Source organism: Zeus faber (genome assembly GCF_960531495.2).
Source record: "Zeus faber genome assembly, chromosome: 12".
Lineage (NCBI taxonomy): Eukaryota > Metazoa > Chordata > Actinopteri > Zeiformes > Zeidae > Zeus > Zeus faber.
Window position 1 is genome coordinate 5,465,802 of NC_137196.1, and position 15,325 is coordinate 5,481,126.

General features: G+C 44.4%; 1 protein-coding gene across 1 annotated transcript in view; it reads right to left on the reverse strand.

Moving 5' to 3' along the window:
- The window catches only part of LOC307238296 (contactin-associated protein-like 4), a gene marked incomplete at both ends in the record, with an annotated part of 114,322 nt that overhangs the window by 47,772 nt on the left and 51,225 nt on the right, over window positions 1–15,325 (reverse strand). The window contains 6 exons of the mRNA XM_080011229.1: window positions 4,913–5,019; window positions 8,466–8,637; window positions 8,799–8,954; window positions 9,489–9,744; window positions 9,905–10,051; window positions 10,221–10,390. Coding sequence (XP_079867355.1) covers window positions 4,913–5,019; window positions 8,466–8,637; window positions 8,799–8,954; window positions 9,489–9,744; window positions 9,905–10,051; window positions 10,221–10,390 — 1,008 coding nt within the window. The remainder of the gene's footprint in view (window positions 1–4,912; window positions 5,020–8,465; window positions 8,638–8,798; window positions 8,955–9,488; window positions 9,745–9,904; window positions 10,052–10,220; window positions 10,391–15,325) is intronic.

Here is a 15,325-nt window from a genome sequence, read left to right on the forward strand (position 1 = left end):
TATATATATATATATATATAGGCATCCATATTGATCTTGTTTATGATTGAGAGCAATCTGAAAACAGTGGAATAGAGAATGTGAAGGGAGAAGAACATTATCATGAAGGACACAGAACAGAGGAGTACATCTCCATACAACAGCAGTATGTGTGTGTGTGTGTGTGTGTGTGTGTGTGTGCGCGTGTGTGCGCGTGCATGTGTCATCCTAAGTGATGCCAACATCCTGTTGGGTGGCAACCTGTCCAGTAACAGATTCAGTGGCTAAAAATATATATAGGTACAGGTACAGTACCTGAATGTCCCTTTACCCTTTCATTCCTCTGTCACCTCTCTCTCTCTCTCTCTCTCTCTCTCTCTCTCTCTTGCTCTCCCTCCCTCTCTGCAATTCAAGTGATTAAAGCCAATCCATGTCCAGAGTGGACATTCTTTTTTTCCCCACTTCAAACGAAATCGAGCAAAGCTTTAAGCCACATAACCAGCACTGGTGGGGCTTTACACTGGAAAATGGGGGTATGGTTTGTTATTAGATGTTATTATCATTATTATGTTATTATTGAACGGTTATTAATGAAAAAAATTATAAAAACATTCAAAAATAAATCACAATGTTTCTCACCAACACCAGGCAATTAGCTTGAGTCAATAATGAAGACAGAAAGTTAATTTACTGACCAATCAAAAAAAAGGTGGATTTTTGAGGTTGATTTTTCTATATGTAGATATATAGAGATCAATATGTCTAGCTACATATAGATAGCTGACTCACTCAATAGACCTGACCAAATTCTTTGATTGCTCAGTCGCAAAGGGGCAGAATGTGCTGTCTACTCAATCACAGGCTAATCCAAACCAAAGTTTGGATAATCAGACATCCTTTTTTATCCTATTACCATTTAAAGAAGACCGTTATTTGCCAAGATCAGTTATTTGTCAAAATGGTATGGTGCTGACTATGGAAACTATGTTTTAAAGCAGGGAAAACGCAGAAAAAAACATGAAATACCCATACTGGAGATGGCCACCCAGCTCAGGGACAGACAGCACCTTGCCTGAGCCTGGCATAGTGAAAATGGGCCATCTGCTAGAGACACAGAATAGCGAGATTGCAAAAGTCCACCAGAATACCCAATAAATTTGGATTACTGGGTATTCTGGTGGAGGTGTGTGCATTCCTGCCTGTATCCCTGAAAATGTTGAAGACTGAACATTGATCTCTCCCAGTGCAAAAACTTATACTCAGCACATACACCACACAATAGGCAGGCGGTTAGGAGGATGGGTGGGGTGCGAGCTATGTGGGTGGGGATGTGGCTGGGGGCTGTGATCCTGCCTGTCATGCTCCTGGCCCGACGTGCTTCTTCTCCGTCCCAAAGTTTAAATTCCATTCATTTTAGCTTAGCACACATACACTCATACACAAATCTTACTCCGAACAACACTCCACCAGACCATGGTCTGCGGGGCTCGCCCAGCACCCCTAGCAATTTTAACTGCAATTGCCAACAGCTGTCACGATCCTCTCCTGCCTTGATTCCCTGTCTGCCTCTATGTCCCTCTGTCCCTCTCTGGCTCCCTCTGTCTCTAGGTCCCTCTGTCCCTCTCTGGCTCCCTTTGTCTGTGTCTTGTGTCACGTTACATCCCTGTCACTGCACACCTGCCCAAAGTCATCACCGGTCATCACCATCACCGGTTTCCACCTTCCTCGTCACTCCTTTTGTATGTAACCTGCTCCCATTCACTCTGTCGGTGTCGGTTGGTTGCATGTGTCTCTGCATGTGTCCCTGAATGTGTCCTCGCATGTCTTTAACGTCTTTGTTCCTGCAAGTCTCCCTGGGTGTGTGGCTGGGTGTGTCCTGCCCCTCCCTGCCTCCAAGTCGTCGGCCGCCTCACCCGAGATCCAGCCCGTCCCTGCCTCCGAGTCGTCGGCCGCCTCACCCAAGGGCCAGCCCGTCCCTGCTTCCGAGTCGTCGGCCACCTCACCCGAGGGCCAGCCCGTCCCTGCCTCCGAGTTGTCGGCCGCCTCACCCGAGATCCAGCCCGTCCCTGCCTCCGAGTCGTCGGCCGCCTCACCCAAGGGCCAGCCCATCCCTGCTTCCGAGTCGTCGGCCACCTCACCCGAGGGCCAGCTTGTCCCTGCTTCCGAGTCGTTGGCCGCCTCACCCGAGATCCAGCCCGTCCCTGCCTCCGAGTTGTCGGCCGCCTCACCCGAGGTCCAGCCCGTCCCTGCCTCCGAGTCATCAGCCACCTCACCTGAGGTCCAGCCCGTCCCTGCCTCCGAGTCGTCGGCCGCCTCACCCGAGGTCCAGCCCGTCCCTGCCTCCGAGTCGTCGGCTGCCTCAACCGAGGTCCAGCCAGCCCCTGCCTTCGAGTCGTCAGCTGCCTTACCTGAGGTCTAGCCCGTCCCTGTCTCCGAGTCATCGGCCGCCTCACCCGAGGTCCAGCCCGTCCCTGCTTCCGAGTCTTCAGCCGCGTCACCCGAGGTCCAGCCCGTCCCTGCCTCCGAGTCGTCGGCTGCTTCACCCGAGGGCCAGCCAGCCCCTGCCTTCGAGTCGTCAGCTGCCTTACCTGAGGTCTAGCCCCTCCCTGTCTCCGAGTCATCGGCTGCCTCAACCGAGGTCCAGTCTGTCCCTGTCTCCAAGTCGTCAGCCGCCTCACCCGAGGTCCAGCCCGTCCCTGCCTCTAAGTCATGGGCTGTCTCACCCGAGGTCCAGCCGTCCCTGCCTCCGAGTCATCGGCCGCCTCTCCAAAGGTGCCTTGCTCATCCCCACGAGCAGCCCGGCTCCCGGACCCGGCCCCATGGTTGCCCTCCGGAGCTGCCTCGCTCATCTGCCCTGACCAAGCGCCCTGGTTATTCATCTTGACCATTATCCTTAACAACAGCACACACTGAGCACTGTGGCTGCGACTTGTGCCTGCGACTTGTAGGTTGTATGTGGGCCGGGGATGGGGGTTGCTCCATGGGCTGCGGGCTTCTCTGGGGGCTGGTGGTTCTTCTGTGGCTGCAGAGCAGGGTGCTCAGGACTCAGGGGTGGCTTCGGGGCCTATTTCGCTGTTTGGAGTCGTTATGATTTAATACCGACTTTATACTCTAGAACCAATTGGGACAAGTCCTGTACACTCACCGGTACAGGACCACACACACATACACACAAACACACATACAGGCCGTCTAATCACAGACACACACCACCAGCACCTGCTTTGATCACCCCTCAACGCCCCCCTGGTTACATCCCTCTCCTTTTCTTCCTCATTTACTGCCATAACTATGACAGGGAGAGGCCATGCACCAAACCAACCTTACTTTTTTTTTTGATACATGTTGTCGTCTGATGTTTGTTTTTCTGTGTACATGTTGTTCATTTCTATGTTTATCTTTTTCCAAGTACATGTTGTTCTATGTTTAATTGTCTCACCCATGGTGATCCTCCAGTCTTGGAGTAGTGATTAGTTCTTCATAGACCCAAACATGGTAAAATAGTTGTGGTAAAACTGTGCTCTTGTCATCCTACAGGTCAACTCTGTCCTGTGGACAACAGGACAGAGTTATTGCAACAGTTGTTGACGATTTAAGTATTAATAAAGAATTGCATGGCAGGTTGAGAAGCTGAACTCCACTTGCAGACTTACTCTGCCCTAGATGCAATGGCATACAAATACTCTGTGTTGATTACACGGGTTAAAAAAAAAAAAGACTGAACACTGTGCTGGACAGAAATGCACCGTATGATGAACTTGAATGTGTCTTCCCCATTCTGAGGGGTTTCCTGCTGTGAAAGAAGGGGTGGCGTGATAGAGGGGGTTTGGGGGAAGGCGTGATGGCATCAAGGTGGACTGAGCATTTTGGGACACTCCAGCAAATTGATGGCTGCCACCGGTGACACTTGCACATGGAACATGGGACATTCTCCACCTTTTGCCAGAATACAGAACACCCCCTGTGGATCATTAGAGCAGTGGGTATCAACCAAAGTTAACAGGGCTGAGAGGAGGCCTTGTGTCCCTCAAAAATCGATTCATAAATCATGGCATGCTTCCCAGATCATCTTTAGAAAAGAAAGTTAGGTTATATGTGGAGAACAAATAGGGTTTTGGTAGGCCTTGTCTCAGCTCCTCATAAATAGCAGAAGGTGGGACTCGATGGAACAAATGTTGAGAATAATGACATTAGATGGGGTACTTTCACAGCTAGAAAGGTAGCTTTTACAATTTGAGGAAGGGTTTATATTTTCATAGCCTTTGCTTTCAGGTGCCACATACAAGGCCAGGAAGAAGCTAATGCCTTCCTGTTAGGAGTGGCTAAACTGGCCCCATGGAAAACCAGGAGAAACAAGATTTGACACGAGGGCAGCCGATCGATATAGGACTTTGATATTTCGGTCATCAGCATTGTGCTGAGTTTTATTCAGGATGATGGAACCTTCATTCTCAATGTTTATAAATAATAAATAAATGTCTTACGGTGTGTGTGTGTGTGTGTGTGTGTGTGTGTGTGTGTGTGTGTGTGTGTGTGTGTGTGTGTGTGTGTGTGTGTGTGTGTGTGTGTGACATGTGACCAACTCCCTCTTATCCAAGTCACAAGAAAGTCTCAAGTCAGTTGGTCCAAGTCTCAAGCAAGTCCCAAGTCATTTTTCTTGAGCAAGTCAAGTCAAGTCGAGTCCTTAGTTAGTCAAGTCCCGCGTCAAGTCGCTTTTTTTCCCCGAGATACAAGTCTTTCCTGCAGTATCTGGTCTTTATAAAGAGAAAAGAAAAGGTATTAGCACCTGCATAATAATGTTATAATAATAATATTTTTAGTGTGTGTGTGTGTGTGTGTGTCTGTGTGTGTGTGTGTGTGTGTGTGTGTGTGTGTGTGTGTGTGTGTGTGTGTCTGTGTGTGTGTGTCTGTGTGTGTGCGTGTGTTGTCTTACAGCTGTGGCAGGTGGCTCCGCTGTAGCCGCTGTTGGAACAGTTACAGTGGAACGTTTTCCACGACTGACTACACCTGCCTCCATGTTCACAGTGGCTGGGGTAGCATCTGGGAGAGAGAGAGAGAATGAGAGAGAGAGAGAGAGAGAGACAGAGATATATATATATAGAGAGAGAGAGAGAGAGAGAGACAGGGAAAAAACATTACAATTAATGTTCACATTAATTGTAGCGAATAGCAAAGGAAACGTAAATAGCTAGAATATGAGTCATGTCATTTCATTAGACTTTTGTTATTCATTTGATTTTCGTAATGTTATTGATGGAGAACAGAAAATCTTTAACATCCCATCTCTCTGAACAAAACTGTTGACCGATGGTGAGGTCTCCTTTTTCAGAAAATGAGTTGAGGGCTGTCATTCTCAGAACCAGAATCACAATCAGAATCAGAATAGTCTTTATTGCCAAGTAAGTTTACACGAACAAGGAATTTGTCTTGGTGTTCGGTGCATACATGAAACATAAACGTAAAACAATAAGTCAAATATTGGTGAAATATATAAGCATATGAAAGCTAAGGATTTTTTGGTTTTTTTTATAAAGCTGTACAGTTTGTGCAGGAAGTGTGCAAATGCTCAGTATAAAGTGTAACCGAATGCGCAATGTTCACGGATAAAGTCCAGAGAATGAGGAATGTGCGTTAATGTAATGCCTTGACATACTCAAGCGCAGTGACATACTCATTCAAGGCCTTTCTCAATCTGCTGTTCTTGTGGCGAAAGGTTTTGTCCTTGTTGGACCGCAGCCTCCTGCCCGAGGGAACTGTTTCAAAGAGTTTGTGTCCAGGGTGGAAGGGGTCAGCCACAATCTTACCCGTACGCCTCAGGGTCCACACACAAAATCTTTACTGAGAAAATACTACATGACTTCTATAAGAAAGACATACTTATAAGGTAATGCGGATAATGCTTCTAAACCCAGCTTCCTCATCACCAGGATGGCTTAGGTGGTTTAGGAGTTGCATTCACTTTTCATGGACGTTCAATTCCCTACTCCTGGTGGTGTAAATGTCAAAGCAAATAGAATGTGGCATCCAGTAGAGCAGCCCAATCTTGTCACTGTGGCCAACCAGTCAGAATTTGTTCTCATTGTAATTAATCAGTTTTCTGGAAACCTTTCACCGAATTATAATTATCCTTATTCGCCGGATGAGAAACTGATGGATGTAGAATCCGGAAGAGGATTTAATTAAAACCACTAGGGCAGATTCACTCCCATTGGTTGGTTGATTGTGGAATGTGTGTATGTGCATGGAGAGAATTGTCTCATGAAGATAAGATAAGATAAGATAAATTATTACGCTTCTCTAAATCATCCATTGGTTCACCTCTGCACAAGTCTCTCTACTTTCACTCTCTCTCTTTCACTCGTATGGTCAGTATGGTCACCCATTTTTTCCCCTAATATTACAACTTAAGGAATTTGATCAAACACAAATTTAAAAAGAAAAAACCTTTGAGTTTTACATTTTATCTGTTTTACACACTGTTAACAAATGTAAAAATAGTTTTCTAGAGACCTGCGATGCACCAAATAAGTACGAGTTTTAAGCCCTCATTCTTTCCTACCGACACACATACTGAAATTTGATAGCAATAGTTAGATCACTGATTTTGTTCTTCTGATCAGTGTTCTTCTGTCAAAGCAACTAGAACAATAATCAATTCATCCTCTGTCCTCCCTACTAACTGTGATGGATCTATTTCAAGATGGTTGATGTGGTTTCAAAAACCTCCATTGTGCTGGTGGATGAGTGCGAAAGTCCAGATGGGTATTAAACTGACAAATAAACTGACAAAGGGTAAATTCGATTTTGAGATTTTGAGATTTGCGCTTTGATTATAAGCTCCTGCTCTACAAGAGCTTCATATTTCATGCCAAACTCTAGTGATTGCACTCTTGGCAGTTATGATGTGCTGTGCAAAATACTGTATATGCCATTGTGAGTTAATTGCGGAGCTGTCAGGCTTTACATCAGCACGTCAGCCTTACAGAGACATTGAAACTCAAGATGCAATAGAAACAACACATCAGCATGTCTACTAAAGGTAAGCTATTGGTCAATCCAAATGCTCCACTATTTATAATAAGGGACTCTCTCTATTAAAGCTTGATATAACGAGCTCAACTAGCGGCTACTGCAGCCAATTTTTCTTACTCTCGTGAAGAGCATCCATTTGGTCTTCACGCAATTTAGACTAATTAAAAAATTGATTGGTTGCATTAATCAATCTCCACCTTTCCACTGTTTTTTTCCTTCGCCTGTGAGGGCTCAAGGCTGGGAGTTGCCATTAAATTATGTTATATTCCACTGCCCGGCCTTCTGTACCCCTGTGTGGAGCTGTTTGTGCTTCGCCTATCTCTCCCAGTGCCGGAAGTCAAGCTCAGTATATACACCATACAATAGGCCCAGGGGCCTAATTTCTGGCTGTCTGTGGACGATTGTGGCACTCTGTTCGCCCCAGGGAGATTGATGTTTGGGTGCCCTGCGCCATGCGCAATCGTATACGTGGGTGAGCGCTCGGGGTTTGTGGCCATGTGAGTCATCTTGTGCAGGTGGTTGGTGGGCATGGGTGTCGGTCTGTCGGCGTCGGGCTCAGTTCTGCGCTTGCGGGTGCATCTTATAGCTGCACTAGAGATGGGCTGTATGTGTGCGCTTCAGGGGTGCAGAGTCATGTTGTGCTCTCCGGGACTGGTTTTTGCACCTCGTGGGTGTTTCTCTGCGGGCTTCTCTGTGAGTCTGGGGGTCTCCTGTGGCTGCGGCTCGGAGCTTTTACTGAGGTCACGGGGTGTCTATACCGCTGCTTGGAGGAGCTATGTTGTAGTTCTGACCTCAGATACCATAACTAATTGGGACAAGTCCCATGTATTCACCAGTGGGCACATCACACACACACACACACACACTCTCTCCTTACTGCCATAGCTATCACAGGAAGAGGCCACGAGCCGTAATTGCTTTTCCAATTTTCATCTACTTAATTAATCATGTTTTGCCAAATACATGCTGTCGTCTGATTTTTCTATGTTCATATTTTTCCAAGCACATGTTGTTGTTTGTCTCTATGTTTATCTGTCTCACCCGTGGTGATTCTCCCTCTCTTGGAGAATGACGGATAATTTACGGTTATTAGATCAAAACATGTTAAGATTGTTCTCCAAAGAGGGGGATTGGTGGCAGTCATCTATAACAAAGAGCTGTGCTCTTGTCATCCCACTGGTCATCCATAGGACAGGGTTAATTCAAGCAGTTCTTGATTATAAATAATGGAGTGGCATCGCAGGTTGCAAATTTAACTACATTTGCAGATTAATTATTGCCTTAGATGCAATGGCATACAGTACAAATAAACTGTGTTGTGTGCCAGCCCTGCTGACAGCCTAGGTTTAAAAAAAAGGTTATAAAGCTATATAGCTACAGTATATAGATAATATTGACTTGGCTTGGCTTAACAGAAAGGGTAGGCTTAAGACTCAGCATACTCACAAACATACCTGTCCATAATGCTGCACGTGTCGATCAGCAAGTGGCTGTAGTTTCCCAGCAGCCTTTGCTGAACCATAATTGGGTCAACGGGTTGGTCGTCCAAAGTCAGGAGCCGCATGCACCCCTGGAAAACGTGGAAAGGGTTTCTACACCCTTGACCATTGTCCCCAGAAGGACAACCTAGAAAGGCGAGGACATGACAGCAGTCGGTTAATGGGAAAAGACAGATTTAAGAAGGACCCCACAGGAAACTACTAAAAATAATTCAAACCACAGTTTTCTAAACTGCAACAATACTACCGAAACGATTTGTATTCAATCAGATGATGCACGTGTTCCACACTTGCCACCAAAGAAGAGGCGACTTCCTGTGGTGACAGAAAATGGTGGGCTAGCTTGCACGGTGGCACCTTCCCCTTTGTCCACAGTGATGGTGAGACGCCCGCCGCTAGAGCTCAGTTCCACAGTATGCCACTGGCCATCATTTAGACTGGAACCTGGGTGCTCACACACACACACACACACACACACACACACACACACACACACACACACACACACACACACACACACACACACACACACACACACACAGACAAACATATAGACATTAATACACATTTATACATCTGAATGCTTTTACTACTACTACTTTGACTTTCTTAAGTTTTTATGTTAATTGTTTGAAAAAATTCAAATTCCATTCCAATGTTCGCAACCGTCAAGCTCCAGCACAGTGATACGTTTCTTAATATTGCTGTGAACAGATGTAAATGATGGGAACCAACATTTTAATAGGGCCTGGCTTGAAAAATAGCGAACCCATCCACTGAGTAATAACTTGTTTGGGGATGTGCTATCTTTTTGAGTCGACATCGGCCATAACCTCAATTACTCAACACACAGCTTGTTTCACACTCAGAAAGTTTTGCCAGACATTTGTTTACTTTAACAAGGCAAAACTTTCCAAAAATTGCTCAAGTACTCTCAAGTATAATAAAGACAGCGGGAGCACTGGATGTGCCACGGACCTGTGCTGAGCTCCAGCAGCGCATTGCCGTCCTTGTGGATCTGGAAGCAGAGTCGAGCCTCATTGAGATACAGCCAGGCCCTGCCTCCTTGCTGGAGGAGGTCAAAGGTCAACAGCAGCCCCACCTTGTTCCAAGTCGTGAACTGGAGCCCCACTGTTCTGCCCCCCATCACCCCCGGCAGCTGGAGGAAGCTCTGGGGGCTGAAAAAGGTCAAGGCCACCAAAACTGGCACTGCACAGGAGAAAGTGACATTTCCCTGGAAGAGGGAGAGAAATAAGGAAGAGAGATGAAATGAAGGAGAGAAAACACAAAAGAGTTGTAGAGAGTCTGTGTGAGCTGAAGTCGCTGATATCACTGCAACATATTAGGTTGACCGACCTATTGCTACTAGACTATACACTGTGATAGTGACCTACCATTACAGCGACTTGACGGCTGCTCTGTTTAATCAGTTCTATCAGGTTGAGGTCTTTGTACAACAGGTTTTCAAGGCAGCCCTGGAAGTTTCTGTTTGACATGGCCGACCTCTGAGAGCTGTTGATCAGGGCTGTTCCCACACTCAGCTGGAAGCAGGAAATAACACAAGTACACGCACACACATATACCATTTTATGTATTGTGTGTATGTGTGCGTGTGTGTGTGTGTGTGTGTGTGTGCGTGTGTGTGTGTGTGTGTGTGTGTGTGTGTGTGTGTGTGTGTGTGTGTGTGTGTGTGTGTGTGTTCCTGCCCACCTGCTCAAAGCTCCAGTGGCCATGCTGTGCTGGAAGGCGGAGCTGCAGAGTGTTTTTATCAACAGTGAAGTTAAGATGAGTGTTGAGCTTCTCCACTGCTACATGGTGCCAGTGCTGGTCATCCAGCAGGCTGCCCAAGGTCCCAAGATGCTGCGAGGACGCATCGCTACCTGCAATGCAGCGGGAGAGTATATTAGTACTATTTTTGCTTTTGTTCAGTTGTGGAATTATTATTTATTTTTTATAATAATAATAATAATAATAATAAATATTGTTAAAAGATGGCAGAATCAAAATCCAATTTTCAAAGTTTCACTTTTGAAGACTAAAAATGCGATTCAATGTTAATGCGGCTCATCACACCCGTGGTTACAATGCAGGTTCAAAATGTCTGGCTTTTGTACACAGCAAAATTTACGATATACTGTGTGTACATCTTGGAGGGAATGAGAGAATACCTTTCGGAGGGAGGAGGAATGGACATAATGCAGGGGAATAGAGTCATTTCCTCTTATTTATTATGTATTAGTTATTTCATTACAACTTTGCATAGCGTGTAGAGAAAAGGGGAAAGAAAAAGCAATCAATACAAGAGTAAGATCCTTGTCTCTGAACCCACGGGACTATTTCTTTGGGATTTATTTGGGAAACCCCAACTCAGAAAGAGAGCGAGAAAAATAGGCGAGGAATTTTTGTCATGAGGAAAACATTTCTCAGTTGGGATGACCAGGATTAAGAAGATGGAATCGATAAGAGCAATCCATAGGGTTCTCTCTCTCTCCCTCTTTCCCCTTTGCTCTCTCTCTCTCTCTCACACAGTCTCTCTCTTCTTGGCAATGTGTTTGCCATGGACGGTGTTATTTGAGAGGAGACAGAGCACTCACTCAGTTTTACAGCATAAAACATTTGAAATGGTCAATCCTAAAGAATCATAAAGACCAAGCTACTTAGATTAAGTAGCTTGGTTTCAGGTTCACACTTTATTTGAACCTGAATTTTGTAATTAGAAAATGTTAACAATATTCATTTGTGGTGCGTGTGTAGAAGCATTAAGATAACATTTTAAGCGTTGAAACTGTTGTCTCTCATTTCTGTAACATTTATCATTCAAGAAGATGTATTGCCAGGTTCTGACAATGAACAAAAAATGATATTAATTCAAACTAAAATATCACATTCAAAATCCAAACTATCCAGGACACTGCAGCTGCAGAATGTTTCAGCCCCCAAAAGAGAAAGTGTATCTGCTGTGGTTCTGGACCCTGTGTGTTCCTGTGTTTGGCACAGCTGACTGGACCCTGAATTACATAGTCTGTGAAGTGTAAAGTTCTAGTTTGATGGAGAGATCCAGAGAGAGACAGAGAGAGAGAGATGGAGAGATGAATACCAGGCATTTAAAAGGACAACTGAGCTACACTTGTATAAATATTTAAGAAGACTGTGACAGTGAGTTGTTTTTGAACATATCTCCTTATGCCATGGACACACTTCACGACTTTCAAAGTCGTCAGATCGCTGTACTGTTCTGGGGAATCATTTTGGGAGGTCATTTTGATTTCACACTACATGACTGAGCGGTGAGAGGGGGTCACACATTACAAGGTCTTTCACCAGGAGGAATCCCTGACGAGTCTGTCGGGTGTCCAAACTACCTTTTGTCAAGAAAACACACGTGAGAAGTGACTCCGGAAATTACGCTTTGCACACCATGCGCAGGACAGGATTAAACATTTTATATTGGATTCTTGATCACTTAAATAAAATGAAAAAAAGCAGAATTTAAATAAGAAATATATTAAAAACCTAGAGAATAAAAGTAAAATGTTGTGGGTTTCTGGCTGCTGCTCCGTGCACTCCCATCTCTCCGTCTCGACTCCCCCCTGTCACCCTGTGTCTGCTCTCATTGACTGTAGCTCGTTGCGTCACTCCCAAGTCGAACACAACACAACCAGATATTAAACGTGCTTGATATCTCGTCGGCGTCTCCGAGCCATTGGTGAGCGCTCGGCAAGCAGTCGGATGGTGTCGTGAGCAGTTCATACCACACACAATCCCTCATGGGATCGCGCTGGATTTTCCTCCGATCTGGGGCTTTGCTCGGCGATCTCCACATTTTTTTTTACCTTAAAGTGGGCCTATTATGCTCTTTTTTTTCACAAGTTATTTAAGGTCTCTGAGGTCCCCAAAACATGTTTTTGAAGTTTTTTGCTGAAAATACCACTCAGGATATGCATTCTAGCTGTTCAAACATACCTCTATACCAGGGGTCGGCAACCTTTACTATCAAAAGAGCCATTTTGCCCCCTCTTCCACCAAATAAAATTTGTCTGGAGCCACAAAACATATTTCATAACACATCTTATAAAGTGATATATACATATATATATATATTTATACTATTTATATACAAAAACTTGTTGCATTTATGAAATTATAGAACGACAAAAAAGAAAACTGTTGACATTTTATCGCCAAAGGAACCAAAGTCTTATGAAGAGGAGAAAATACACTGGCATGTGTAGGCCTACTTTGAAATAAGTTTGAGTCCTCCCCATATTTGTGAAAAATTAATAAAATTAAAATTAACCCACTTTGGAAAAAATAAAACATATCGCTGCAGCCTAATAGCTTAAAAGGAGTGAACATAAAAAATAGGCCAGTTTGTATTTAATTATGACTAAAGTCTGTTTCAGTGTGCTGTTATCCTCTTTTGTTATTTTCCTCAGCCACATATGGTAATCAACCATCAGGCCTGAACATAAGACACAACTACATCAGCTCAGTGTCTAAAATAAATATGTTTTGCAAAATAATAGTCATTAAATGATAGTGTTCTCACCTGTTTAATCTGATTTCTGTTTCTGAACATCACTGCAGATCTTCTCTATATCAGGCTTGTCAGATGTGACTTTGATCTTCACGCAGGACTGCAGGCTGTTATCTGTGAGGCTTGAGCGATATTTAAATTTTATGTAGTTCATGTTTGAGAAAACCTGCTCGCATATGTATGTTGATCCAAAGCTGGACAGGACTCCAGTTTGTTGCGTTGCTTGCTCTTAAGCAAGAATGACCTTCTGACGGGCGACATCTTCGAGATCAGCTGTCAGGCTTTTGAACTTGGACACCCATAAGTCTTTATCAGCTATGTCGGCAAATTCAATTGCAAGATCGGTTGATTTATTCCTGTGAATGCGAACATGTTCAGCAGCGATGGGTAGATGTCCAGAGGTGTGACAGGGAAGGATAATGTGTTTTTTTCCTTTCTGAACTCGCTGAATCTTCCCCCAAATGAAGTTTTTCATTACGATGATCACACGCTGTAAATACTCACAATTTGTGATTTGTGATGTGTGATTATGTTCTTCTTTCAACACTCTCGGGGAGGGGAAGTGAGAGAGCGTACCTTGCTGTACATCTCTGGCATACACTGTCATCTTGCGCTCAAAAGCGCTCCAAATGTATGTGCACAAGCATTAAAAAGTGAGTTTTGCATGGGTCCCGTTGACAGCTTCAAAATCTTTTTGATAGAACACTGACTTGTAATATGTAATGTTAAACCCCTGTTCTTGCACTATAGTATTAACTTTTGTGTTCGGGTTCAAAACCGCAGAAAAACATTACACGCATTATAGCACTAGGTCACTTGCTTCATGTTTGGCTCAGTGTTTCCGTTAGACGGCATTTTTTTGCCTGGTAAAATATATACAAAAAAACAATAAATTATAAACTTGCAGATCAAAATGTCAAATAATGCCCATACAAAACATAGCCACTCCACCGCCCTGACGGCGCAGGCGCGACGAGGCAGTGCTTGCCCCCGTTACACATAGTGCCGGGATCCCACCTCACCTCAGCCGGCATGTGCCGGCCCTCACTGTTATTGAGCCACGGGTACGGGTACTACTCTGGGAGAGTCGCGCCGGTAGCAGGGGGCCCATCCCTCCCCACAGGGAGTGAGAGCGCAGGAAGTAGCGGCATCCGTGCAAGGGATGCTGTAACCTAGGTGTACATTATATTTGCATTTGTAAAATTGACTGTTATTGAAATGTGACCGATAAGTTTCAAATAAAGTCTTAACGGACACCAGACCGTGTTTTACAACAGTGTGTAAAAGTGCAATTGCACTCAATTGCAAATACCAAAAGCAACATAGTGCTGCTTTAAGAAAGTAAAAAAAAAAAAAAAATTAAAGCTCAAAGAGGTTTTCAAATTAATAATTAATAATAAAAAAAATAAACAACAAATAAATAAACCTGAGTCAGGAAAGATGACACCATTGCTTTGGTTTAACCCTGTTTATAGCGCTCTGCTCTGTGCCATGTATAAGATTTTACTCTGCAGGTCCAGCCCTAACACATGTTGTAGTGACCAAGCTCCATGCATCACTGCTGGAACTAGAGAGGGAAAGAGCAGCCAAAGTCTGTTTGATTTGGAAGAATTACTTGCAGATTCAATGAGGTTAAGTGGAATTATATTTTGCTGAGGCGTGTACATGGACAAAAAGAGAGAACACAGGACATCAGAGAGACCACATTCAATGTGTGTCGTGCACAATCTCTGCTTTCTCAGTGAAGGTGCACAGACTTTTTCTTCTTGAAGTTCTAACAAATACAAATTCAGACATCAACTAGATCAAGGTGCCACAAATTTATGATCAGCCAAGTTTTCACACAGACTCAATTACCTTGAGACAGTCAATATACAAATAGAAAGGGTCTATTTGAGAATGTGTAGTGAACTGAACATGTAGTGAAAATTAACTGATCATGTGTGTAAATGCTAGGAGTGCTTGACGTTTCATCATGTAAGGAGCTAGGGGTCACTCTAGGAGACAATCTAGGAACTAGAAAGAAATCCAGGAGTTGACTGTTGGAGACAGTCTGACTAAGTTTGGAGAAAGTAAATGCCCCATCTGCTTCACAGTTGTAGGTTGGGGCTAGTAGTGATGTGGGAATTTGAACCAATCATTCAAAACGAATGACTCTTTTTACTGACTCGGTAGCGACGAGTCCTCGTCTCCACTAATTCATACACTGACTCGCTCCTCCTACCTGCTACTAGCTAGACAACGTGTCACTCACACTACTGTGCAGCTCTTATATAAA